At 50.6% G+C, this 27,133-nt stretch overlaps 1 protein-coding gene across 6 annotated transcripts in view; it reads right to left on the reverse strand.

Annotated features, from left to right (window-relative positions):
* LOC113581419 (collagen alpha-1(XIX) chain) overlaps positions 1–27,133 on the reverse strand; it is an 85,787-nt gene that overhangs the window by 42,674 nt on the left and 15,980 nt on the right. For 3 of the 6 annotated variants that reach the window (XM_081714580.1, XM_081714578.1, XM_081714579.1), the window contains exons 11-18: positions 26,324–26,377; positions 25,305–25,349; positions 21,828–21,881; positions 17,356–17,409; positions 15,664–15,699; positions 14,015–14,044; positions 13,783–13,809; positions 12,900–12,953 (exon numbers count right to left, since the gene is read on the reverse strand). In XM_081714580.1, coding sequence (XP_081570706.1) covers positions 12,900–12,953; positions 13,783–13,809; positions 14,015–14,044; positions 15,664–15,699; positions 17,356–17,409; positions 21,828–21,881; positions 25,305–25,349; positions 26,324–26,377 — 354 coding nt within the window. The other 3 variants (XM_081714581.1, XM_081714582.1, XM_081714583.1) reach the window with 3 other exon arrangements.

Raw genomic sequence — 27,133 nt, forward strand, 5'->3', positions numbered from 1 at the left:
CGGAGGGAGATCAATGACTGCACGCCGTCGTCGCGGGCGCGGGGGGGCGACCTCGACCTCTTCCCCCGCGCTTGCCTCCTTGATGCTGCATCGCTAAGGCGATCTTGGTTGCTACGCGACGCCGGGTAGCCTATAAATTTGATGATGTCCCGGGTTTTTGATTATTATTTGAGCACCTGCGGCGAGAATGTTCCCCCGCAGGTTGGCGGTGCTGAAGAGAAGAGTGAGGTGGTAGGGGCGAAAAACGCAGGATGTGTGTGTGTAAAGTGCACACTGCGCTGCGTGTTTGTGTGTGTGTGTGTGTGTGTGTCAGCAGGAGTGCATGAGTGTGTGCTGGACAGAGAGGAGACGGACAGGCACCACCTGAAGAGGAAGCCCCTCCCCACGCCTTGCCCCGCCCACCGAGGCGAGTCTGCCCAACATGGACCTGAGCTCAGTCTGATACCAGACGAACAGACACATGCTCTAACACCTCCCCTCCCCACACATCGAAGTTTTGAACTGAGGCTCTGGTGATACAATCCTAATCCCAAATGTCAACAGGCCTCCAGGAAGCAGCGTCTGAGGCAGGGACGTAGCGAGGGGAGAGGGGGCAAACCCAGAAGTACACACACACACACACACACACACACACACACACGCATGCACGCACGCACGCACGCACGCACACACACACACTCACACAGGAAGAGGTCATGTGATATGCCAGTGGACCAGCCTAAAATGGATGCCATTAAAGCTGCCTAATCCTATACAAAGTGGAAGGCTCATACGCTGATACACACACACACACAGCATGAGCTGCTACAGCTGTCTCCGCAGGAGGTCTTTTTTCCCGCACTGTATTGCCAGAGATATTCCTCTGTCAAAATCAATGTCACACAATTTGTTAACAACAGTGAATAAGGCTGTACTTCACACAGATTTTTTTTTTTGGGGGGTGGTTGGGTGGTAGGTCCTGTTGGGAAGCATTCCATTCATCAAAATAACATCCACTCAACGTCTCGACAGACTGTCCCCCCCAATTTTGAGAAAGATTAAATAAAGCCTCCACTGCCTGGATAGCAGATATGCTCCCAGACAATGGAATCTTCCTCAGTACAGTTTCCATAGTGATTTTAATGGTGCTTCGCTATATACCAGTGCCTTCTTTTTCCTGCTGCCTCCCTCCCTCCCTCTCTCTCTCTCTCTCTCTCTCTCTCTCTCTCTCTCTCTCTCTCTCTCTCTCTCTCTCTCTCTCTCCCCACCTCTCCCTCTGTCCTCTGTCATTCAACTTCTGGACACCTTCGGGTCCCTCCATATGCTTCCCCAATCAAATCCAAAACCAAAAACAACGACGGAATGGATTCTTTTTTGCTGTTTAATAACCAAGATCACCCCCCCCCCACACACACACACACACACACACAACTCATTCCTCCCAGGCACACTTGTTTGAATATGCTGAGTTGCCAGGGCGATCCGGACAGTCTCTGACAGACCCAGGCAGCTTCCAGACTGCCCCTCCGTGTGGCCAAACCCTTCCGCGCGCCTTGCCTCGCTCAAACGCCATGCGAAGCCTCGAGGAGACGGAGCCCAAACTAGACCTGACAGTCGCCGCGCAGCCGCTTGTCTCCATGGCAACGCTTCCGATTGTGCGAGTCCGATGGACTGAGACGCGCCGGTAGATTCTGGACGGGGTAGAGTCGATGGCGGGACAGCTGCGGCTTGACCGACGGCCCGCATCTGAGCGCGGCACACACTGAAACCGCTCCGGTGCCCTGGAGTGTGTAGCCTTTGGCGATATTGTGCAGCCTTTGGCGATATCGGTATCGCAAAGGGCAAATCGGTGATAACAATTAGCAAGCGATATATTGTGCTAGCACACACTTAAAAAGCAATCATTGTACAGACGTGGGCTACTCGAGCTGTTGCCATGACAGTGTGGCTGTCTGTCTTCGCACCCACAGCTCTGGAAGGCGGGGCCGCGATTTGGGGGCTCACCTCTCCTATTTATTATGAGCGGACAACCGGGATTACTCCGACTCCCACCGGCAGCAGGCAGACGGAGCCAATTTATTTCGCGAGATTAAGATTAATTCGGAGGCGGTGGCGTAGACGTTTGGAAACTTCGCAGGCATGGCAAGAATTTCAGGACTATTCATTTCGCCCGCCACCCTGTGCTGAGCATAATGCTTCACACAGTGCCAGTTCAGATTACAGCAGGAAACACATGAAATAACAAAGAGAGAGAAAACCACAACAATAACAATGAAGAAAACAAGAAAAGGCAGGCATCAGCTTGCCGAGTACACAAACCTTTACCAGCAGGGGGCGTAACGGCAGCATGCATAACGGTGAAGCAGCCTGGGAGCTTCTAGTAAGGCTCCAGATATTTGCCCCACCCAAAAAACTACCCCACCCAATATTTGTCCCCCCTAGAAAAACTGAGCTTGCGAGACATATTAAATCCTATTAATTCAATTTAAGATGTTTTTTTTTTTTGCTGCTTTTCAAGTAATGCACATTACTACCTAAGAAGAATGATTTTTTTTTGGAATGATATGTTCAGCAGTGTGTTACTATAGTAACCGGTGTAAGGTGCAGACTGGCAGACATGGAATCGTACATTACGGCATTACAGTTGCCAACTTCAGCAGACTCACAGACTTGCTCACACAGGACACAGACAGACAAGTCCCGGCGAAACGTCAACGCCGAGCGGTCCTGTCAAAGGCGCCCGTCTGCTGTCACGCTACCTCTGCGCTTGTTTACAGCACAGGCTCGGAAACGAGCTAAATCCTGTGAGGGGGCACTCATTGAAAGGTGGGGGGGGGGGGCTTTCCTGGAATACTGGCGCTTTGAAAAAAACAAATCACAAAAACTCACTAAAAGAGAAGTTGTTCCGGTTGTTGGTTGGAGAGGTAACGGGTAGCATGGCACAGCGGAGCAACTCGGGGAGAGAGAAAAGGAGTGTGTGTGTGTGTGTGTGTGTGTGTGTGTGTGTGTGTGTGTGCGTGTGAGAGAGAGAGGGAGGGGGGGTTTGGCGAGAGCTCCACAGGCGCTCTAGCGATCTGAGAGGCACAGAGCGCCCTCGTTATTGCCCTCCTTAGAATGGCAGAAGTCGATGGGGGCAGGATGGGATACTGGCCGGGGGTGGTTACGGATTGACCCGGCCGAGATTGCGCTCGCTCGACGCCGCATCATCCGGTCTCCGCCACGATGCAGCACGTCAGGCCGGAACGCAAATGCGCCGCCTTCGGCCACTAGGTGGCGAGCTGCTCCCACAAACGGGAGCGGCAGCGTTCCCGCGGCGTGCACGGCAAGGCGGCTGGAAGCGAATCTGTGCGTGAAACGTCGTTGCATATTTGAAGAACGACTGTATGATGAGCGCGGCGCCGGATCGGATCTAAACCAGCGACACGAGCTGGTATTCCCTAATCTGGGTCGCTAGCGCGAGCACGCACGTGTGCGAAAGGGAAAAAAACCAAAACCGCTGGATAGAAACATTATACGCCCACCGACTATTAGCAGGTCATGATGCAGCCAGACCACGTTATCCGTGGACAACAAGCGCTTTTCAGTTGGCGCTTTCTCCTTTTTTTTAACCCCCCATCGTCTCCTGCTGTCACAAAACGCCCCAGAGAGGGTGAGGAAGGCCGCCCCAGCCTGTGACGAGTCACAGCAACCTGACAGCGCGCTAATGGCAATACGCAAAGCCAGTGTGGGAAGAGAAAGGATCTTTCATTTAGTGCCAAGCCCTGTTTTCATTCCTAAACTCAAATATGTGCCAACCCCAACCCCCCTTCCCCCTCCCCCCACGGTCCTCTAACCCCACCCCCTGCTTAAGGGTGTGATTGAAGTGCAAACCCTTCCCCCAAATGGCACATGCTGGATAGTTCGGGGAAAAAAACACTGCTTTCCTCTCTGGCAGGTTTATTCATCATACAGTCCTCTGAGATCCTTGGAATTTTATGCATGGGGGGGCTGTTTGCGCCTGTTGGTTCGCAGTAACCCGTTGACCCTGAAGCCGGCGCCCTCGCACCAGATGGACCCACGAGGCCGCGCGGCGAACTCCTGGCACGCGGGCATGGTGAACCGCAAAGGAGGAGGCGGGGCGCTTCGTACGGCGCGAGGCTCCCTCGCTAAATGAGCTTGGTGCACAGGATGAAGATGAGTGCTAATTTGTATGGGGCGACACCCACGCGGATCCCGGGAGACGCGCGTCCCATGTCGCTAATAAGCCGTCAGGCATAGCAGATTAAAGCACGGGGCCTGTGCCATCTGGGTAGCATCCGGCGCCAGCCTGGGAGATGCCATGCGCAGTGCCTTGCTAGTTAAAATGCATTTTAAGCCCTGAATGGGTGGATGCAGGCCGGCATCTGGCCAAATTACCGTGTGGGGACGAGAGGGTGAGGGTTCAGTGCTCTGTGTTTCTTTCTCTGTGTGTGTATTTGTGTGTGTTTGCCCATGTGGGCATATGTGTGTTTAAGCATGTGTGTGCATAGGAACCGTTTTTACTTTTCCATGTGCAGTCGCAAAGTCACCGGACAGACGATACGTCTCGGATCACGCCGAGTTCCTACAACCCTTAACCCACGGTAAGTCCGCGCGCTTGAAACCCGACCGTGGCGCGCGAACCCGACGCTTTGGAGCTGCGTCCCGAAACCCAATAGTCGAATTTCATTAGCGTGAGCACTAACGCTCGCCTCGTGTCACTGCTGGCACCTGCCGTTGGCCGATGCCGGGTTGCCAGAGGTTATAAAAAAAAGTGGGCCGGCATGGCTTCGCAGGAGGTTCAAGGAAAATGTCATCCGTCTGTGTCTCTGGCGAATGCTGCCCTCGCGGCCAGACTCCGAGACCTGGACTTGCTGGAGCACCTTAGTCGCGCCTCATGCCCTGCTGCCTTTGGGGCTGTGTGGGACCGTGGCCTCGGGTTCATAAGGTTAGTAACGCCATGTGTCCAACAAATGCCACAGCAAGCTATGCTGACCTACCCTGACCCTGACCCTGACCTTTGTCAAAACAATATTCAGTCTACATAAGGGCACAAATACATGTATATACAACTTCTTACTTCTGAGCTACATATTAGTATGTAGTAGGTATGTTTTTTAAAAACTCAGTTCCCAAAAATAATGTTTCAACGCGTTTATATTATAACATAGATTACTGTAATCCAGTAAGAATAACCCAACAATGCCAAGTACATGGCGGTGAAATGTTATTTTTAATAACTTGTAACTTTTTTCCCCTCTGCGTGTTTCCACCAGAAAAAGTATTTTGATCAGTGACATATATGATATCTGACATGTGTGGCCAAGTTAAAACCTTCAGTGAGAAGCACTTAGCATATGTAAAAAGATTTGAGCTAGTTCTAGACTAAAAGGGATTAATTCTAAAGAATCGTTGTATATACTGTAATTTGGTTCGGAGACAAGACTTGGTGTGTGTGTGTGTATGGGAACCCAGCCCATGGAGGAGTTGTACGATTCTCTCTCTCTCTCTCTCTCTCTGTCTCTCTCTCTCTCTCTCTCTCTCTCTCTCTCTCAGACCTGCACTATGTATTAAATGAGTGTGAGTGTGAGTGTGAGTGTGTGTGTGTGTGTGTGTACATGTGTGTCAGTGTGAGATCAACTTCATACCAGACCCTGCTCCCTTGGCTGAAACGTGTTGATACACACACACACACACACACACACACACACACACACACACACACACACACACACACACACACACACAAGCGCGCGCACACACGCACGCACGCACGCACGCACGCAACCTCCAGCTGTACAGGACCCGGTCCGTTCCGCCCCATCGCTGCTCTTTTTAAGCACGCACACCCCGTGGCATGATAACGTGCACATCCAACACGCAAGCAGTGCCATGAGAACCTCCAGCTCTCCCGAGGTGCCCCCCCCCGCGGGCACCTCCTGTAATTAATTGGCCGCTTAATGTGTGTTTATACCACGCGAGTGAGGCTCCTGCAGCTTGCGGCCACTCTGGGAACGAGTGCAGACAGACAGATAAATCATGGCTCCGCACATCTGTCCCACCACGCCCCCCCCCCACCACGCATACCCCTCCATACCCCCATTTTCTCTCTCTCTCTCTCTCTCTCTCTCTCTCTCTTTTCTTCTCTCCATCCCCCACCTGCCGCCACCCGAGACCAAACTCCAGCGCTTCTCTGGGCCGCGCGCTGTTTCAGACCTGCCCCCCCCCCCGTCATAGGTTAATATTCCATATTCCGATTCGTTGCTGGGGTAACGGCCTCGTGGGTCAAGGTCATAACGTCATCTTTTCTTGCGCCCGCTCCGCGCAGGCCTGCCATGCTCAAGGATGGGCGAGCGTGACCAGCCTCGGGTCGCGATAAAAGGGCGACTCCTTCCGGTTACTTCAAGCGAACTTATAACTCCACGGCGCGCTCGTTTCAGGCCAACAGCCCTCAACCGTGGCCCTCTGAGGCGTCTTCCGCGGGCGAAAGGTATCTTACACACGGCGGCAGGCGCGCTTGTTTCAAGGAGATGCTAGGACATAAACGATAGGTGGTCGAAATAGCAGGCAGGAACACTGAACGCGTTCATGCTGTTCGAACGTGCATATAAATAGTTGCAGAAGCAGGGCTTGTCATCGCTTAAAGGAAAGGACGTTTCAATCATTACGCTAATACCACCATGGAAGTGAGGAACGCTGAAGAACCACCGACCGACACTCATTCTCGGGGCTGTGCCCAAGCCATGTTTTTTCTAACTTTTGCGTGAGGCTGTGACAACCGCCGTCTCGAAGCGATGCCCTCGCTGGGCAAAATTAGCAGCAATTAGCACGGATCCGTTTCTCCAAGTCTCCTGCCCGGGCATTGACCTCACCCTCCGGCTGCCCGTGCTCTGGGATCTGTGGCGGGGACCGTGGGGTGCACAGAGGCCGAGCGCCGCGCGGGACTTCCTACCGTGGCGTTTGGCCTCTGGCCTTCTGAGGGCAGCCAGGCACTTTGGCGCCGAGTGCAGGGGGATTTCTCTGCCAGCATTGACCTTCGCTACCTCTGTCTACCCACAGAGGATCAGAAGAAAATGGTGTGAGAATCCGTATTAGTTTCTCTTTCCCCTGTCGGGGGTGGAGGGCGCAAGTGGAGGACGGGTGGAGGTCAAACATGAGTTCTACTCCCTGAGGAGTTGAATGCTGCACAGCCTTTAAGTGGCTCTCATGAGCACAATGGCAGAGCGAGACACCATGAGAGCAATGTTTAAGACACATGTCAGTGAGGAAGCAGCAAGCTCACAAACACACGCACGCACGCACACACACACACACACACACACACACAGCTGCCAGGGAGTGGTTGGGTCACCCTGCACAGCCAAAAAGCACTGCACTGTAAACACTGGTGTTAGGACAGCCATATACAGTTACCATTCTCCTCTCCAGCCTGGGTGAGAAAGGGGTCCGCTCCTCCCCGAGCTCCACCCCTCGGCAGGGGGGTGGGGGTGGTGATTGTAAAACAAGCGCTGAACGCCAGGCTGAGCTGCGAGGGTTAAAGAAAGGCAAAAGTAGGAAAACCTCTTCCCTAACAGGCACGGAATGAACCCCGACCCCCCCCCCCCCACCGCTCCGTGCCGCCCTAATGCAGCGGGGTTCCCGTCAATTATTTAAAGGCCGGAAAGTGATGCCCATATTGTCTTACGGGGTTGGGGGGGGGGGGGGGGGGGGGGGTTCTCCCCAACAGCTGGGGGGAAGCTTGTCTTGCACAAGGAGGAGAGATGGAGGCACGGTGGCCGGCCTACCTCCCTGCCGTTCGGAGAGTCGCCTCACCTCGCCTCCAGCCGGTGTCGGGGGGGTGGGGGGGGACTCGGGGGCGCAGTGGAAGAACGTCAGAGAACCGGGCCGGCAACACTTCGTCACATTTGGCAAGGCTCTCCCCTCTTTGAGGAGGCTCTCCCAGAGACAGGTACTCAGGGTGAAATATCTTCAATATGTGTGCTTCCTGAGAAATTAGTACTTATTGTAGGGTATTGTTTATGTTGTTTAACAAACTCTAGCACTTGTTGTTTATAGCACTTATCATTGTTTAAGATAGACCTTATGTATTTTGCACTTCTAGGTATCAGCATTCATCCCTGTATTCTACAGTATTCTAGTTCATTGGTATGTTTGATTGGTATGTTTGATTCTAACCTACTGTACTAGGATATTCTATGAGTAAACGACAAAGCACTTTTGTAAGTCGCTCTGGATAAGAGCGTCTGCTAAATGCCGTAAATGTAAATGTAAATGAGTCTCTTAGAACCTTAAATTAACATGAATTTTCAGCCATGGCTTTGGCAATGTGGAGTTTTAACCACAGAACCAGTGAAGGTCCTGAAGTCATTACATGTCCAGAAACTTTTGTTTCTTTGCTTATTTTTCTATAAACGTAAACATTGGTCCTCAAAGGCAGTTTCTTGGCCAATAAGCTGTATCCTACTGCGTGGCAGCAGTAATCTGATTGGGTCCTCACTCTGATGGGCTAAACGCACCATTAAATTAAACTTTCTTGCCCCTGAGTAAGTCATTGATGGGACAGCAAGCTCTGAATGTTCCATTCACTCGCATTCATTAAAAAAGGTTTTTTGTTTGAATCTCGAATAGATTCGTAAATGCTCTCAAATAGTTGATTTCCCAATGTGTGATAATCATAACGTAACTGGTTTTTTTTTTCTGAATGGACATGACTCCTAGCTTGACTTTTCAAAAAAGAAGGCTAGTGTCAGAAACATAACTTCATAACTCAAATTGTTAATGGTTTATGGCAAGTTATTGCTTGGATTCTCAAACATTTTAAACAACAGATAAAAACTTAAGGCCTTTTTCGGAATGAAACATGAATGAGAGTGAACCGGATGTTACCTGGCCATTTGCAGTAGACATTATATCAGCGTTTACGGAGTTAAAAGAGGTCGGTTTTGCTCTGTGTCAAACTGAAAAGCTAAAAAAGAAAAGCTTGCTTCCCAAATTTGTCATTTTCAGTGAACTTCCCCCATTAAGCAAACCTATTTTTATAAAAATGATTCATGAAGCCCCATAAAAGATTTTTGCCAGACTCTTGAAACGCTCCTAATTTTGGCACATCCTTCTTTGGCCCTGCCGCCCGAGCACGTGAACGGACTGCTGTTGTGCGGGGTGGGGTGTGTTGGGGGTTAAAGCCAGAATGCTGGGTCGTGACCGAGGGGACCGTCCCCTTGTAAAAGGCCGCAACTCTGTCAGACAAGCCGGCATCTCTTTTTCTCACTGTAACGCGTCTCTGTCGAGCTGGTGACAGGCTATAGATCAAAACTGCTGCTATTCAATCATGCCGGCGCTTCGGGGAAGGCCGTGACCTTTGCGCTCGCCTCGTCACCTGAAACGGCATCTCCTGGACAGGGCCGGAGGGCATCCCGCTCGACACCTGACCAAAACGTCCCACGCCCGCGTACCAATGTCTATTTAGGCCCCTGCACCGCGGACTCTGTGCTTGGTCTGTGGCGTTCAATCTTCATTACCACTCCGACTATAATTAGCCACTAGATCACTAATTACACGCGCAGCAGCAATTAGCGATTTCATTATGGCCCCTAATACATTATGTAGCACATTCCCAGATATTGGAAAAATACAGCTAAGCATACGTGGGAAAATTCCAGTGTTGCTTCTTCTGAGCCGGTATGAAACCCCCGTTTAGTTTTACAGGGAAAGCGAAACATATGGAACTCCGCCATGCAATTTATTGGCCTTATGTCTGTTTCTGGACGAGTTGAGCTTTACCACATATTAACTTGGCATAGTGGGAATCTAAGACTCATTCATGCATTTCATCGCACAACAACATCAATGGTACACACCTCGGGCTGTGTGTGTGTGTGTGTGTGTGTGTGTAAAATGATAATACATGCTTTTCTCCTCAAAGCCTAGCGATGGTTTTTCCGACCTGCAGGCGGGGGAGGGCCAGGGGTCCGAGCTTTGATTTAATGACAGCAGGTTAAGGCGTGGCATTGTGCGCGAGAAACGCGTCTCCCGGTGCTTGACCCAGGGACGGGTTCGGGTAAGTCGAGGCCGAGTCTGTTGCGAAAGGCTCCAGGCTGCACCGCGGAAAGAGGATTTTGTCCGTTGCTGGAAAATCCTCCTGGGAGCGAACGCATCCGTTAAACGTTCAGCCCTGCAGTAAAAGTGTTGGTTGGTGTGAGATCTGTGTGAGGGCGAGCGCCACACAGCCTTCGGCGCTCCTCATTCTCCTCCTCCTCCTCCTCTCCGTGCGGTGGCTGACGAGCACGGAGAAGGAGCGGCTCAGAGGCCCTCTTCCACCGCCAACCCCCCACCCGCCTTTTAATCCGACGTGCTAATCCAGCGGCTAATCCAGAAGCGTGCAGCGCAGGGCACGCATAGGACCATGTGGGCACACATGCCTGGCGGTGCAACCACAGACACGCACATGCAGGCGAGTGCGAGCCCCCCGCGGACCTCGGCGGGACGTGAAACAGGAACGCAGCCTGTGTCTCATTTCGGCTCGGGGACGCCGCGCACACCGTCGTTTTTTCTCCTAGCTCCTTACAGGACGGCGCCGCGGGAAACCGGCAGGTACTGCTACAGACGTCTGTGACCTTTTTCATGCCAGGGCCGCAGGGGACACACATACGTGCGCACACCCATCGCGTAACACTACACACCAGCCGCACAGGTGCACGGGCGCTAAAACAGACAGCTGGCCAGCCCTGCACTGCCCTCCGTTAGGCCCTGTGGGCAAGCGAGCGAGCCGGAGTTAAAGCCGCCGATGAACTTCACCGCCGTAGGCAAGGACAGAAACTCCTATCCCCTCCCTCTCCTTCCTGTGTGATCTTTCCCGCCGCGCTCCTCGCCGCTCGGTGTCTCAGCCGTCCATAACGACGCCTTCCCCCTGGCCCGGCGCTCTGCTATTCGAGTTTGAATCAAAGCAAGCATCCAAAGCAAGCAGCGCCATAATTAACGCGGACGTTCACGCAGACCGTGGGGTCTTGCTGTGGCAGTAACGGGAACAGGTTATCACGCGCCGCACGTGCGGATGTTGTTAATTAAAAGTCGTCCACTGGATGCCCGTAGAGGGGCTGATCCCCCTCGGCCCTGCCGCGCTAAAACCCGTGACAGCCGCAAGCGGGAAGCGGTCGTCTGTGGTCGAGAAAGCAACAGGCTTTTTTTCGGAATGTTTTTCGGAGGTCAGGATGAGGAAAGTGTGGCCAGAGGAGCGTGGGGGTGGGGGGGGTCACATGGCGTAGCACTGGCAGGAGCTGCTAAGTAGGGAGGGAGCGCGAAACGTGGTCGGCATCGGCCAGACCCTAAGCGAGGGGGCCCTGCGATAACGATCTGTGTCGTCTTGCTCCTGAAATAGCGTACAAGACTGCAGCGAGACAACGCTCCGGTCAACAACCCCCAACACCCAACCCCCTCCCCCCCACCTCCATGTGACTTGTCATCGGCCAAAAATAACCAGAAACCCAGTCACCAGCAAGCAATGCGGCCATGAAAGAAATCGTGGTAACAGAGCCGAGTTATGTGTTCTGCAACAAAACAGCGCTGACACCAATTTAAAATCTCAGGCTACACAGAATCTACCGATTTTGCCTGGCCAGCAGAGCCGAACAGGCACTGTAATCTGGGAACTGCCAGGAACGTTAGCTTGTTCCCATGCGGCTGGACGGCACTCGGGGCTTAATGAACTCGCTTCTGGAAAAGCGTTACCACAGAGCCTTCTCCGGCAGCGCTGGCCAATTAGAGAAGACTCATTTGGGTAAAGCTGACAAGACGGTTCTCCAGCATCAGGTCACGGGGTCTTTGCCGCGCCCGCGGGGTCAGAGCGCTGCGCCGCTTCCGCTGGATGAAGCCCGCTCGTTGTCCATGATCCCACTCGAGCGGATAAACTCCCTTTCGGCCAACGGAACCGGCTCCGCTACCGTCGGGGAACTTTAAAGCGGCTGACGGGCGACAAAGCCCGACGCGGTCCAGATGTCAAGGGTGTCGTGTGTCACTCTGACCCCCGGGGAGGCCGAGGGTCAGGGTCAAAGCCTCTTTTTTTGGCACATTCAAGGGGGAGGGAAGGAAGGGGTAACACCTGGACCCGTTTGTGTGTGCGTGCGGAAGCTAATGACACTTGGTGCCGAGCGGAGGTGCGTGACCGTGGCGGAGGATCCATAGAGTTGCAACCGATGACTCAGCAGCAACAGCGAGGAAAACCGGAAAACTCGCCGACATCCTTCAGACCTGAACTGCGCTGAGTCACGCTTAACTGTGAATCTGCACTTCCGAGTGTACTCCGGGCAGTTGGAAGTACTGAATCAGATTGCGTCAGCATGGATAACCTGGAATTAACCAAGTTAGTTATTAAGTACTGGAGTCAGGCCAAATGAACAACGATCGATGAGACAGCCACACAACAAGCAACAAGAAGTGCCAGCATTCACCCTGCCAACTGGGAGGTTAAGTGACTTGGCCATCACAGCTAGAAACTTTAGAGGCACGGCGTAAAACCCATATTGACATACTATCTGTTTTTCCAATACATTTGGCTCCATTTGGCCACTAAATCACCTTTAGCATACCCCCTCCCCCACTAGGATTGGCCACGTGTTCCGTCAGTCACGCTCTTGAAGTTTGACCCAAGCCATTTTGGACGGGAGATTCGTTGTCAAACTATTAGCATTCCCACAAGGACCAGGGCCATGCAGAGACCCTCCACAGTGTCCTTCTGCACCAACCCAACACACTGACAGACGCACTCGCTCAGAGAGCAAAACGCCAGCAGTCTCTCTCTCCGTCAGCTGTTGCCTGGCTACTACCCGAGACACACACGTGCGCACGCACAAGCGCACACACTCCAGTCTCGGCGACCTGTTCAGCGTGGTCCGAACACACCCAACCCCCACAAGCCCCTGCTTACTCACCCTCCGGCCTTCTTTTCCTGGGGCTCCGGGCTGTCCAGGCATTCCAGTGTCTCCCTGGGGAGGGAAGGGACACACTGAGAAAGGCCGTTCCACTCAGCCTGCGAATGCTGTCACACCACAGTGCACCCAGTCGTGTGTCTGATGTCACGTTTGACTATTCTGTTCCCAGCCCTGAGGAAAGTGTTGCATGTTCACTGAGCCACTGACGTATCAGTTAAGATGGGTGTAGTTACAACTTCAAGTCTACACTACAGCTTAGAGTACACCCGCTTTAAAAATGTTCTCTTTCAGAATTTATGATATTTTTTGTTGGTAAGGCTTTTCCAGCATGTATATAAAAAAAATAAGTATCAAAGTGATGTTTGGAAAATTTCAAAATTGCCTCTAAAGCTTGGCTTCCTCAAAACGGTCACAAAATGTCTTTAACAACCGCATCGGTCACGAGGCACTAGGTTAACGAGTCCGGACCCGTCTTCCCGGATCTCCAGCAAAAACAGGCTTGGCGCTTGCATTATGAAGCACGACCAGCCTTTCAAAATGTGGTTTCAAGCTCAGAACCAAAGCTTTACCATACTGTGCGAGTTACAAAGTGCCCTGCGCCAAATGCGATCGAAAGATTCGATGGGTTGCAGTAGGAAGACGAGTGTGAGCGCTGGCACCCCGATCCCGCCATCGGGCCGGGCGATGCTCCGCCTCGTCCTGGCAGTAGCTGGGCCTGCTTACAGTGCATTGCCTGTTAAGTGGCGGATGACAGATGTTCGCACCACATGGTCTGGAGGGGAAGTCAAACGGGCGAATGGGGCGGAAAAAAGGAAAAAAAAAAAAACCAGACCCAAGACAACCAGAAGCTCCGGCTACCTTTGTGCAGAATCTAAACACTTACCTTTTCTCCAGCGATTCCTGGGGGTCCCTGTAAAGAACAAACTCACTTTGAATCCTTGGGGGGACGGCAGAATATGTCTGCCGTGCAAATTTTTAAATACACATTACACACAAGGAACTATGGAATACAAACTCTAGTTGACTTCTAAGGGTATTTATGATTTATGGTGCCAGTGGAGGTATTTCACTTGGCAAATGTTACACGTCCGCGGGGAAATTTAAAATGCACTTACCCGAACTCCGCTTTGGCCTTCTCTTATAGTCTGGAACAAGGACGAGATCAGATATGTGAGGTCAAACAGCGAAATGAAAGTTGCTGCCAATTGACAGAGAACGCTAAACACACCGGAGAGAGGTCATGGCCTGGGGTTCCGTGCCCAACATATGCTTTCATGCAGGGAGACTGAACAAGAGAAAAGAAGAACGAGAGAGAGAGAGAAGGAGAGAGAGAGAGAACGCACAAGAGTATGGCAGCACGCACAAGCTTTTCGTCCGGAATTCCTTCCGTTATCCCCTACACTGACTGTCGTGTTCCTCGGGAGCTCATGAACTTGCCGTGAACTTGCCGCGTGCAAGTCCACCGTCACCTTCAGTAGAACAGCAGGTACCGGACAGTCTTCGGTACAAACCTCTACGCACGTAATACTGAAGTGAACTTGACTAAAGGGTGCATATTGCTTGCTTTTGGACGCATGCACGCATGCAGGCATGCACACACACACAGAAACAGAATGGCCTCTCATCATGGGTGTGTTGCCTTTCATAAATATTAACGCTTCACGGAAACAGCTGTAAAAATATCTTTGCGAACAGAAGCCTAGAAAGGGAAATTCTTATAAATTAGAAATCTAAACTTTATAGATCAGACAACATATCACATTGTCACACCTGTCATAACCTCATAACCGTGCTCACAGACGGTGCCACCGCACGCAAGAATGACCAGAAGTGCCAAAATCGACAGAAAAAAAAAAAACTCTCTGGCATAACGGCATATAGTGTCTGAAAATAGCATATTGATAAATTCAGCGTCCTAAAGAAAAAGGTCCTGGTACACACTATTTTGAGGAGAGCGTGTGAGAAAGCGTGTTTGTGAGAGCACGTCGATGGCATTCAGAAATGCTGTCTGAATCTCGGGCGTCTCTGTGCGCCCTCGTAAATGCAAAATTAGCGCGAGCGAGTGCACATCCCACTGTGATGTGATTACAGTAGATTTAGTAACTTCCAGTGGCAAACGGAGGTGGTGGAGCACACGTGCTCTGCTGTTTGATGAGAAATGGCAGTCCTTGCTAACACATGAAACGCCGGCTAATTAGCTAGCCACCAGCAGTATGCTTTTAATCTCCTGTGCCTGTGGACCCCCCCCTGCAGAGGACGTCCCTCCGGAGACCAGTGCTCCAGCTCTCTGTGGGCGTCCCCGGCTTCCTGGGGCGCTTATGTTCTTCTTTATTTCGGGAGACGAGGCACAAGGACGCAGCGGGCAGAGCGCCTGCTGGCATGTCCTCTGAGTGGCGGCGTGGCCCCTCGGGGGGGCAAGAAAATCACAATCGTGGCCTACGCGAACGAGGCCCGAGCAGATGGTTTCTGGGGATTTTTACGATCCTCTCTCTCCCAGGTGTGCGAGCGGCCCTCTGCGCGATGGCAGGTCGCCTCTTTCCACCTCTGGCCCCCCCCTTTGCCTCTATCACAGGCAGACGTGCTATTTTAACCTCTTTCAGTTGTAGCACGCCGCACACTGCATTTCGGATCGTTCAGCCGGTACCAGTCATGCCCCCTGCGCTCTTATATGGAATGTGTGGAAAAAGGAGTGTCGGTCATTACGAGGGGCGATTTAACAAGGAGTCGTGAAACGTTTTAACTGAAGAGTGAAAGGGATACTTACAGTAAGCCCTGGTTGCCCCGGGAGACCCGTATCGCCCTGCAACAGAGAAAAGCTGAGAGTCACAGATCAGAGCGGCAGCTGCATTCCAGTCAGAAAAGAGGCGTCGGGAAAGATGACGCCCGGGAGATTCCTCGCTGCGGAAGGTCGACGGCGGCTTAACCGGCGCGTCTTATGCCACGTTCCGGATCTTTCCCGCTCCTCGGGCGGCTGCGTAGGCCGCGCTTTCTTCCGGTTATGAGAAAAACGACGAGGGATATTCCCAGCAACTCGGTGTGTAAAAGGTAAAATATGTAAAAGGTTGAAGGGGTGAAATATAACCTTTCTCCAACGTGCCGGCTGGAAGACGGATGCGCCCGATCCAGGGGGATGAGGAGCATGGACGTAGAGACGTTGGGGGGTGGGGGGTTGGTGGGGGTGTGAGTCGTGTGCTTTTATGCTGCCGCGATGCGTGAGGGGGGCCTTGAAGGAAGCCAGACCTGGGCCGCGGAAGCGCCGTAATATCAACAGACGTAATATCAACGGACAAGGCGACTCGTGCTTGCCGCTTTGTAGAAACTGACGACGGTGGCGAGGAACGCGCTGGGATCGGAGCCGAATTTGGCGCTCCGTTCACCATTCCATTTCAAAGCCGGGAGCGCCGCACTGCAGAGATGGCGTCCGATTACTTACAACCCGCGGCCGTCTCTCAGCCCAGAGGTTTGTAATGGGTGACGAACGCGATGGAAAAGCTGACGGGTACTGCCCGAGGTCTTGTGTCTTGTGCTATCGATTGTCTCTGTACGAAAACTAAATGGACTCGAACAGCAGCACCACAGCTCAGCTTCCATACACACCTCTCCTAAAACCGTCCTCTTTAAAGAGAATTCAGAGACTCATTAATCCACGGGCCAAGAGCATGATGGGTGAACCGCTTGTCAGATTTAATTCAAACAATTGCCCCCCCCCCCGGCCTCCTACCCCTGTGACTAGAAGGTGAGATGAAATAACTAGCAAGCCTTTGAGAGCAACAAGGGAGGGCTCATTAGAACTGGGCCGCGAGACAGTTCATACGCAATTAGGCTCGATCCCGGCGCCTCGTCAAGAAAAACAAGAATGACAACAACCACACAAAAAACAAAGAATAAGAAGTCCAGCAGGAGCGAGCTATGAAAAAAAAAACTAATTAGTTGTCATGTAAGAGGGGAATTAATAATAAAGGTGGTAAAAGAAACTTAACCCGTGTGTGTGTGTGTGTGTGTGTGTGTGAAGAAGCCTCTGATTGTATGTTTGTTGGGGTGGGGGAGCATAGTATTGCTAGTGTACTTCACTTTTTGGAAACAACTGAAGAATTTAACTGAAGAATTTAATAATTCTGTCCATTAATAAGCCCCAGCCACAATTAGTAACTAAAGATGAACCGAGCAGCACGCACCCGGTTCCAAAGAGAACGCAATATGTAACGTGAATGGGTGCAGTGGGGTTGGAGGCAAAGTGGATCTCACTACGGGTTCAAAGAATAATGAGAGGGATACTGGTAATATCAAGGGTAACACTGCCAGTGTTTAAACCCCTCACTGATACTAAGGACGAATGTGGTTTTTGGTTAGAAAAAATGCAAACGTAGACGTTGGATCTTGAGGGTACGTCTTTGGAGCGCGTGCCTATGCCGGCGCGTGGGTGTGGGCTGTCGGTCACACCCGAAGAGGCACGTACCTTATCACCTTTGGGTCCGGGCGAACCCTCGAGTCCGGGGTCCCCTTTCAAGCCCTGAGTGGGAAACGGGACAGGCGGAGTTAGCAGAATGGCCCAGAAACAGCAGGTTCTGTATAATTCACACATATATGTGTATAATTAAAGTGTATAGTTCGCTTTGACTTCAGTCAAAGCATCAGCAATTATCCTCTCTTCCGCGCACTCTCCTGAGCTGCCTCCAGACTCGAGAGAGTATATGGAACCACATTTACAGCATGTTTAGCATTTTTAAGGGACTCTAATCCAGAGGTTAGACTCTTATCCGAGAAAAAGGACGTATTTTTCCGTTTGTCATCACAGGAGCTGTCGTTTCCCAACAGCACAGCATTTCCGAACACGGACCCCACCCGTTCCCCACAACCCACCAGACGTGACACATTTTCGCTACACGGTGCAACATGGCTACAGAATCACGCTATGCAAAGAGTTCGTGGTAAAAGTTCAACAGGACGGTGTTTGTTGTACACGCCGTACCACTGACGGGGAGAAAAATATAACTTTAAGCTGTCGATTTGTGCTACAATGTAGCATCCAAATTAGAGGATCAATTCATCACGTGGGTATGACCTAGTCACAGATTACTTCAAATTTGGCAGAGGAAGGTTAAAACTGACTCAAGGTCGACTCAAGCTAACAGGAGCCATGGTACGCTACTCTGACCGTGTTTTAAATCCTGCAACGGTATTCTTGACAGACGCGCTTTTAGCAGATAGCGTGCCGCGTTCCTATCTCTGCCCGACCAGCCCTCAAACTCCGCATGCACACCCACCCAAATGCGCAAACGCACACACACACACACACACACACACACACAGACACACTCTCCTCCTGATCCTCTTTGGTCACAGGCAGGATTAGGAGTCTCCATTGCCTTATTCGGCAGGCCGCAAGCGCGTTTGTAGGATGCGATCGGAGACAGTAGGGCCACGGGCAAACTCGAGACACTCTCGGTGACGCAGCGTGAAAAATCATGGGACGGATGAGAAAGAGCTAGCGGGGCGGGGGTGTGTGTGTGTGTGTGTGTGTGTGTGTGTGTGTGTGTGTGTGTGTGTGTGTAAAAGGACCACAGCGGCGAAGGCTGATGGATGAGGCCTGACTTGCATCGACAGACTAAACTTACTGCAACCCTTGTTAGGTGTGACACACCAAGCCCGCCAGACAGAGGGCGGGAGAGAGATCTTTAGAATAAGTCAGAAGGAGAGAGTCGGAATGGACTCTGAACAGTCATTTGTCTTAGTTAAGAGTCTGACCGGGAAGGCTATTACCGCTGAATCATACAGGCTGCAGACCGGCGACCGGATACCGCCTCCGCGTTCGTGCCCAAACACACGGGACTAATTTGCCGTTACGACTCCAAGAACGCGTCCGGGACGGCCGGCTCGACCGGAGTTCCCCCCGGAGCCGGCGCGAGGGCCATGCGTGGGAGAGAGGAGCCAGTCACGGAGATGACCTACGGGCTGCGTTTGGGCCCCGAGAGCGTAAGCGGAGGTGAACCTAGATTCAGGAGGGAATCCTGTCCTTGTCCTAATGCTGCTTCCATGTTGGTAGCATGGTGCCAGTATTTATCAGTATTTATCGACTGCTCGTAATGTTAACAAAGCACTGTAAACACTTGTCTTAATGGTCTTCAGGGCTATCTGTGGGGAATGTGGCTATGATGAGAACTAGGGGATTAAAATGCTGTACGTTACATAAGGAGGAAAAACACAAGGTGTTTCCATGAGTTTGGAAATAACTTTAATAGCTTTAATAGCTTTAAATAACATTAATTACTAATTTACCAATGTCAGTTAAGGAAACAAGCAAAACAGGCTAATTATGACATGTGGTGGTTATTTTCTATGCAGATCCTGCACCAATACACAGAAATTATTTTCACTTCCTCAATACAGTCTAGTGGCTTGAATTACACAGGGACTGCCGGATCAATAAAAAAACATAAGCGCGAAATTTGCTTGCGGTTGACTGGTTATTCCGTTAACACTTTTAGCTGGCTCTTAACATACGACTCTGCTTCCCAGGCCGTCGATATTTACTAGGCACTTCATACACAGGAGGAGTCGAGCTTGACTTACGGTTATGTTCTCGAACTCGCCGGGACATTTCATTATGCTTTTCTGTCCAAAAAGATTGCTGCCTTGTTCTCCGAACCCGTTTCGCAAACTCCCTCGTCTACGTGTACAGCTGCCGGCGCCGGCTCAGTGCCTGTTTTGAGAAGTTCGTTTATCAGTGGGAACGAATTGCTCCCAGAGGATTTTTTTGCTTTCCCATAACGCTCGCATTACTCCATAGGAGATTGAACGACGTTTCGGGGAAAAAAAACCCCAAACATCCATTTTCCAGGTTTCCGGTCAGGTGTGAAACGAAACGGGAACGCTACGGATGCTGGCCGAATGCAAACGGAGCTCCGACGGGCTCGGGGCAATCAGAATCGACCGGCGGTTGATCGGCTCTCCGGATGGTCGGACCGGGCCTGCCGTGGATAAAAGGAATAAACAACGTGCGGAATGGTGATCCACCACTGGATCTTAATTAGGATTGCTGGGCTGGGAAAATACGGGGGAGGAGAGGAGCGTCTGGTTGAGGCTGGACGGAGGCTGCTTTTAAAGGATCGCCCGAGACGTTCCCCGCTTGGCGGAGCCTAACGACCCCTTCAGGGAGCGTGTGGCCGGTCCCTTTGTCGCACCGCTGTCCCGGGAGTGCCGGCGTGACTCCGTTCCGGGGAGCCAAAGGGAAATCCCTCGGCCTGACCCCGCCGAGACTCGGGGGCGCGAGATCGTTAGCCCCTGCTCCCTACGCTGGGCATTAGGGAAAGAGTAGAAGAGGCCGATTCGACGGGAGGGCTCTTTTCGCCTCTCTCTCTCTCTCTCTCTCTCTCTCTCTCTCTCTCACTGTGTCTTTTTCTCTCTCCCTCTCTCGTGCGGGTGCATCACAGTTGTCACAGTGCTGCGGTGAACTTTCAGAGGTCCAACACAGTTTCACATCTCACTGAAGAGCTGGGTGGTCTCGCACACGCACACACACGCATGCACTCACACACAGAGGCATCTTCCCTTGTTCACTGCCTGCTTCGAACCAGCACACAACACATATGGGCAATTTTAAAATCAGACGAGTCTCTCTGCCCCTCAAGCTTTAGAGGCTTCGATGACAAAAAGAAAAGAAAAAAGATAGAAATATGGTGCGATCAGAAAGAGCGCTGTCTTCTGCGCCCAGCAGCCCTGTTGATAGGTCGGACGGCAGGTCTCGAGCAGTCCCTGGAAGAAGATCCGTCCGAGTAACGGAGATGTCTCGGGTGCTGTCCCGCAGATGCCAATGAGGTTACACCAGGAAATGCTTCTTGCAACTTTCCACTTGATCAGCCTTCTGTACAGATGTTCGGCTCAAGACGATGCCCGCCTTGACAAAAAGCACCAGACATGATACGCGACATCGCCGCCCCCTCCCCACCAAACACTCTCCCTAACTGTGAGCTCGGGTGAGTGTTAGATAAAAGCGTCTCGAGGCTTTATAGCAGATGCCTTCGGTGAGGGAGCCTGGCTGGTGGAAAACTTTCCTTTGTAATTGAATATAGCGGTATGTGTCTGGGCGTGAGGGATACCATTGCTGGGCTGTGGAGGTCCCACCTAACCTTTACGATTACCCAGAAAACCTTTCACTCAAGGCCTTGTGATGCGAGGTATTTACTAGCTAAAAAATTAGCTTCCCGTTTAAGAGTCAAGGTCATGACCGGCACATAACGACAGTGAATATTAAAGCTCGGAGACGAGCAACTTTGGAATTTTCGCGTTTAGTGCCTTCCGTGAAAAGTCAGATTCTGGCCACCGATGTTGGACATGTCCCTGTGCATTTGGGAGCCGTAGGCCAACTGCGCGCGGAACCGCGTTCGAGCACCCGTTTGGCAAGTGAGGAGCATCAAGCGGTGCCGGCTGATCCCGCCGCAATCGCCACGGCGACACCAGGATACCTGGAATTCGAGGTGCTACGTGCTTCCTCTGCCATTGTGTCTTTACTCCCTTTTATAGCTCGCAACACAGACACCAAACTCACGTGGTCTTTAGCTGGAGTAGGGCAACTCCTCTCACAAAAAGCTAAAACGCGGCAGAGATTCACCTTTTTCTCTCTCCCTCCGCTCTCTAAGACGTGTGTCAGGTAGAGATAAAGATAGACAACGGTCTTCGGGCCTCAAATTGCCTATCCCTGTTCCAAAGGACAGCATGCCGCTGAAAACAGGAAACATGAGCCCCGCAAGGATGCGCACACAGAGGATTCCTCGGTAGGCTTTAGGTATCGAGTATCAACTTTAAAAGACACCAGGTTTCAAGCTTGATGGAAACACTGAAATAGAATTTGGGTCCATTTTATATTACATCCTTCCTGAACCTGATTCCCAATGCACATTTAGTTGAGATATGAAAAGTATGATATCTTACAACCAATCCAGGTGTTCCCATGGGACCAGTCTCCCCTGCGGGTCCTTTTTCACCCTGAGAAAGACACGGAATGAAAATACATTACATACACTCGAATAAGAGAGACAATGTGTTATTCCCTAAGGTGCGCCATAATTTAAATCAATCAAAGCTTGTTTTTTTTGTGTTAAATCAATGTCACAAGAGACATTTAAAGGAATAATGGCAAGTTATTTCCTCACACAACAGTATCAAAAGTTTGATTTGCAGTTAAGTGCACAATGCACTTCTTGCACTTAAAACAGTAGGCAACTGAAAGTCACGTCAAATTTGTCAAACGTGTTGCACGACAGCTTGACAGTATCCACTGTTAGAAGAATATAATAATATGTGAGGAACTGCATTATAGAAATCCCACATTAACCCACTTTCCAGTGGAGACGCAATACTGAGCCACTCAACATCCAGTTTAGCAACCAAATGCGTAGCAGGCTCAGAGGATTTTCTGAAACAAGGCAGTCTCAGCAGGAAGGCCATGTCTATAAAGGCAAAGAACAATAAAGTGTTGCCTGTTTACTATCGCGGTTTGCAAGGTCAGCTCAAAAGTCACATTGTTGATGTTAAATAAACAAACAAACAATCAGATAAATAAATAATACATTTTACGGACGCCTACAGGAATGAAGCTTTATGTGTCTTTTTGTGTTGTAGGTCACGCTTTAATTTCATAAAGATCAAATTATATATATATATAAAGGACTAGAAGGAAACTGCAATCAGTTAAATTCGTCTTAATGAAAATGATCTCATTACAAACAAGCTGCCTCAAGTATTCCCATGTTTAACAAAGAGGGAACAAACTTTTATTTTGAATTTTTTTGCTAGCTACAGCTGGTCCGTTGATCGTCTTCGTGTAACGGTTGTTCAGTACAATCGCGCAGGGCTCTTCTGTCCCGTTGGCAACGTCGAAGAATCCTTCGTTTCCAGCGCAAACATGTATGTTACATAATCGGTGTCTGTGCAAAGCCAAACCTAAATCTCTACAGGTGCGCATTTAAAAAAAAACAAAAACCTCTGAGCGCATTTAGTGTGATCAGCGGTATACATTAAGCGTGCTATAGTCTGTGAATTGCTTAAGCCTGCCAGTCTGATTATAGGCAAAGTAATATTTGTCACCCAGTGGAATAAATTAAATGGCAGACAAGTGTGAGAAGGGGGGAATCACCATTAATGGAGGACGGCAGGTGACAACTATGTAATCCCCACATAAAACGCTCTCTATAATTCATAATTCTAAACACTAACGCCGCTGTGAGTTACAGGCTCGTAAAAACCGAATGTCGCTGCCAGCTACTCCAGCACAGGGTAGACTGTATTGACAAGAAGTCTGTTGAAGGACTGCATTTTGAAACTGGCTCAAGACCAGAAGCACCCATGGTAGGTGTTTTATTTTTTTATTTTATTTTTTTTATTTATTTATTTATTTTTTTTTGTTGCCTGTGCCTCAGATAGCTGGACCTTCTTGCTGTACTCCTTGGCTTGGTCCAGAGAGCCATAAAAGTGCCTGTCAGCACCAGTGAAATTAGGCCTGGAAACTCTTTCCTCTTGCCAAGGTCACTGTGAGAAGGCAGAGCCTTAAAAGACATCCGAAGCTTCTAATTCCATTGAATTCTTAAAACGATATTTTTGCAGCACTCCACAACCAGGTGGCAGGTTTTAAAAAAACACACACATTTTGGCCCAAATACCTCTTACATGCTAAAAAGTGGCATGATGACAAACTACGCAACTAACAAGATGACGGTATCTGCCACTGATCTCTCGAGGAAAACACCAGAGGAAATATGTTTAGGAAATTGTTTATGAAAATGTTGCATGCCACACCTGAGTCATTACTGCAAGTCCTAAAATCCCAAAGCATGCTTAGCAACACTCGCACTACAACATAGCGAATACTGACTGGCTGGCCTCCAGGCCTTTGAAAAAACCCCAAAACTTTCAAACATGGATAGAAAAAAAAAGTCGTGTTTCATCCGCCTTCATTAAACGTATCCCCCGGAGAATGCTCAAACCTCCTCATCTAATGCTAAAACAAATATCAGTGTGTCTCAGTTAATTTGGCATTAATTATGAAATTCAGCCTCGCCAGCGGTTATGACGTGATTAGGGTTGTTTTTGTTTGTTTTTGGGTTTTTTTGGTTTTGTTTTTTTTTTACTGCCTAAGAACCCAGGAGGGCTTCTAAATAAATCCGGGTCTTGCAGGCTTCCCCGCTCTAAGCATTTAAACCTCGTGGCAGTTAGATGGAGAGTCGAGATGGGTGTATTGGGAAAACATAAATGAGCCGTTCAGACCGGGACCAGGGGAAAGCGGTGCTAATACGACTCACTGGCCAAACGAGCAAAAGCCGTTGTTGGGAAAACAAATTTCTGGCCTGCGAGCTCGCTAGACAGTGAGACGTGGAAGCTGGAAGATCGGCTTCGGAGGCCTGAAGGCGTCGCGGACATCATGTGAAATGGAACGCCGCCTTGTGTGTGTTTGTGGGGGGGTCGACTGGTGCTTTGTCTGGCTCGCGGCCCCGCCCCTGCCCACGGGAGAAAAGGCAGTGCATTGTGACGCGTGCTTTGCTGGTAATCCGCTCGCCGGACCTGTTCAAATCCCACGACATCTGCTTCTCGATTGCGCGCAAGCCCTGCTGTCTGTGTGGTGCTCTCTGACAGAGTGTTTGCTCAACACAGTTAATTGACCCTGATTAGCAATAACAATACTGAACTTGCGTTGTTTAGCATGCTACCGTAATTATTGCCCCACTCCCTGTTACGAAGTGCCCCCCCGCCCTGTACCCGCTCGCTGCCTCCCCGTGAACGCCTCGTTCCTCCTTTCCCGGTTGTGCGATCCCTGGCCTGATTACTGGGAGATGATCACGAGCAGGGTGTTCTTAATTAAGGCACTCTAAACTGCCCATCTGCTTTGGGATTCGCTGGCGAGGGAATGAATATGCATGCACGTCATCCGCATAGGCCGCATCGCCAACAGAGCAGGGGCGACCGAGGTGAGCAGCCGGCGGCGGATGCTTTATGTCGCCGACGCAAAAGCATACAGTCCCGTTAAGTTCGTCTTCAAAATGAGATCCATACATCACAGAAGAAAGTAAAGCCTGTCTGCCTCGCGAAAGTGCCCGCAGCAGAATTCCCGACGCAGTCGCTCGCTACGGGAGAATGGAATATTCATGGGGGTGATGAAAAGCTTTTTTTTTTCCGCTGAGTGCCACCAAACGTCCGCAGGCCACAAAACGTTCAAACATCTCGCGGAAGTCCATGACAGACCTGGGCTTGGCGGCTGCGCCTCGCCGCGTCTACGCCGGGCACCGTGGCGGGTGAGCTTGGAGCCCTGCGGAGAGGAGGCGGGCTTTACTGCGAGGCGGCGCCCAATTGTGACAAGCGCGATTCCCCGGGCGGGGTCAGTTAGGGAAAGGGCCACGCGGGGCCCCCCTTACGCACCTTTGGGCCGTCGGCGCCGCGCTCTCTGGACAGCCCGGGCTCACCCTGCAGTGACGAGAATAGAGGAGGCATCAGAACCGACCCAGATGAGCGCGTGTGCCGCAGTGAGTAAGGAAACACTGGGATTTGCCTCCAGCTGTCCATTCTTATGACTTAATTACCCCTTTTAATTGATTTATTTTTGTTGAACAGGTGTAATTCAATCTGGCTGCAAACACACTGTGGTGAGACTCATATAAAAATAAGCCTGCATGCAAACGTAGACTGCTGGCTGACAGGATCCCTGAACGCCTGAGCACAGTGCCCCCGATATCCAACATTAGGGTTTATCCTGCCATACCGTGCCTTTCATGCAAACAATTCACATGAGGTTCAATCTGAAAGCATAGCACTCCAAACCTCTCCCGGCAGTAATGTTCTCCACACACTGACACGGTAAATCTCGGATTAAGAGCAGAGTTGCCCCCCAGCACACCCTCTTCCAGGTTTAGAGCTCCACAGATCCTCGGGCCACTTCAATGCTCCGCTGCATTTTTTTTTCCACGACCCAAAGAACAAAGTGACATAAAAGTTCCTGCCAGCGCGATATGATTTAAGCGGTGCTCCAGAAGTTTCCGACAGATTAATGCATGTGTCACAGAAAGGAGCTATCTCATAAAATTTCTGCATCGCCGGCACCGGGCGGGGGAGGCCACTTCTGATGGCTCACAGTTGGCCCTCAAAAAAAAGAACAATAAGAAAGAAAGAAAAAAGGGATAAAGAAAAAGCTTTTGGGAACCGCGACGGAATTTAGAAGACTGCTGTTGGCCCACGTGGCGAGGTACAGCTTGATAAGTTTGTCAAGCCGCGGACATGTTTCGTATCTAACCCAAGCTATTTCGGGGTGCAATGGGAACCGTTTTATAGACCTCAAAATATTATTCGGAGTGGCGGGGGGGCACGGTGACATGCCAGGACATGCCGCGACACTTACCAAGCACACGAGGTCTACAGGGAGCCATATATCAAACGAGACCCACCTTGTTCCCCGACTGTCCGTCTGAGCCGGGTGAGCCAGGAGGACCCGTGCCGCCCTGAGGAAAGACGATTAGCCTTGAGGAGCGCGGGAGAAATGATGGGATTTCTCAGACAACCCCATTCCCTCCTCGCCTTGAGGTAACGGCACTTTGAGTAAACAGCCGGGGCGGATGTTTGAGTGAGGCTGAGCCTGGTTAGAGCAACAGGTGGCGGGCTAGACAGGTGTGTGTTTTGGAGGGTAGGGCTGTGATCCGCAGGGGGAGGACCCCATGCGTAGGCACAGCATCTTCACAGTTTGCATGTGAACACATGCAGCTGTATTAACATCCATATATTTACATAACATGTACACATATGCATGTAACATATATAAAGCGTATATTTTAATTATATTCCACATTATATATATATATATATATATATATATATATATATATATATATATATATATATATATATGCAGTGTACAGTAATAAAGTTCTATCTGGTCAGTTTCCAGTAATTAAATTCAGTGTACAGCAAACATGTAGAGGTAGTAAAAATTACAGTGCAGGAGGTAGACAAGGTTGTCAGAGAATAAAAATGTTTATATGTATGGATGGATGGTGTGTGTGTGTGTGTGTGTGTGTGTGTGTGTGTGTGTGTGTGTGTGTGTGTGTGTGTGTGTGTATATATATATATATATATATATATATATATATATATATATATAATTTATTTATTTATTTTCCCAAGGATTCCCAGAACATTGCCCAGAGCAACACACCACCTTCAGCGGCTTGCCTTCTTTCTGTAGTGCATTCTGGTTCCAT

This window comes from Electrophorus electricus, chromosome 5, assembly GCF_041902795.1.
Source record: "Electrophorus electricus isolate QZ-2024a chromosome 5, ASM4190279v1, whole genome shotgun sequence".
NCBI lineage: Eukaryota > Metazoa > Chordata > Actinopteri > Gymnotiformes > Gymnotidae > Electrophorus > Electrophorus electricus.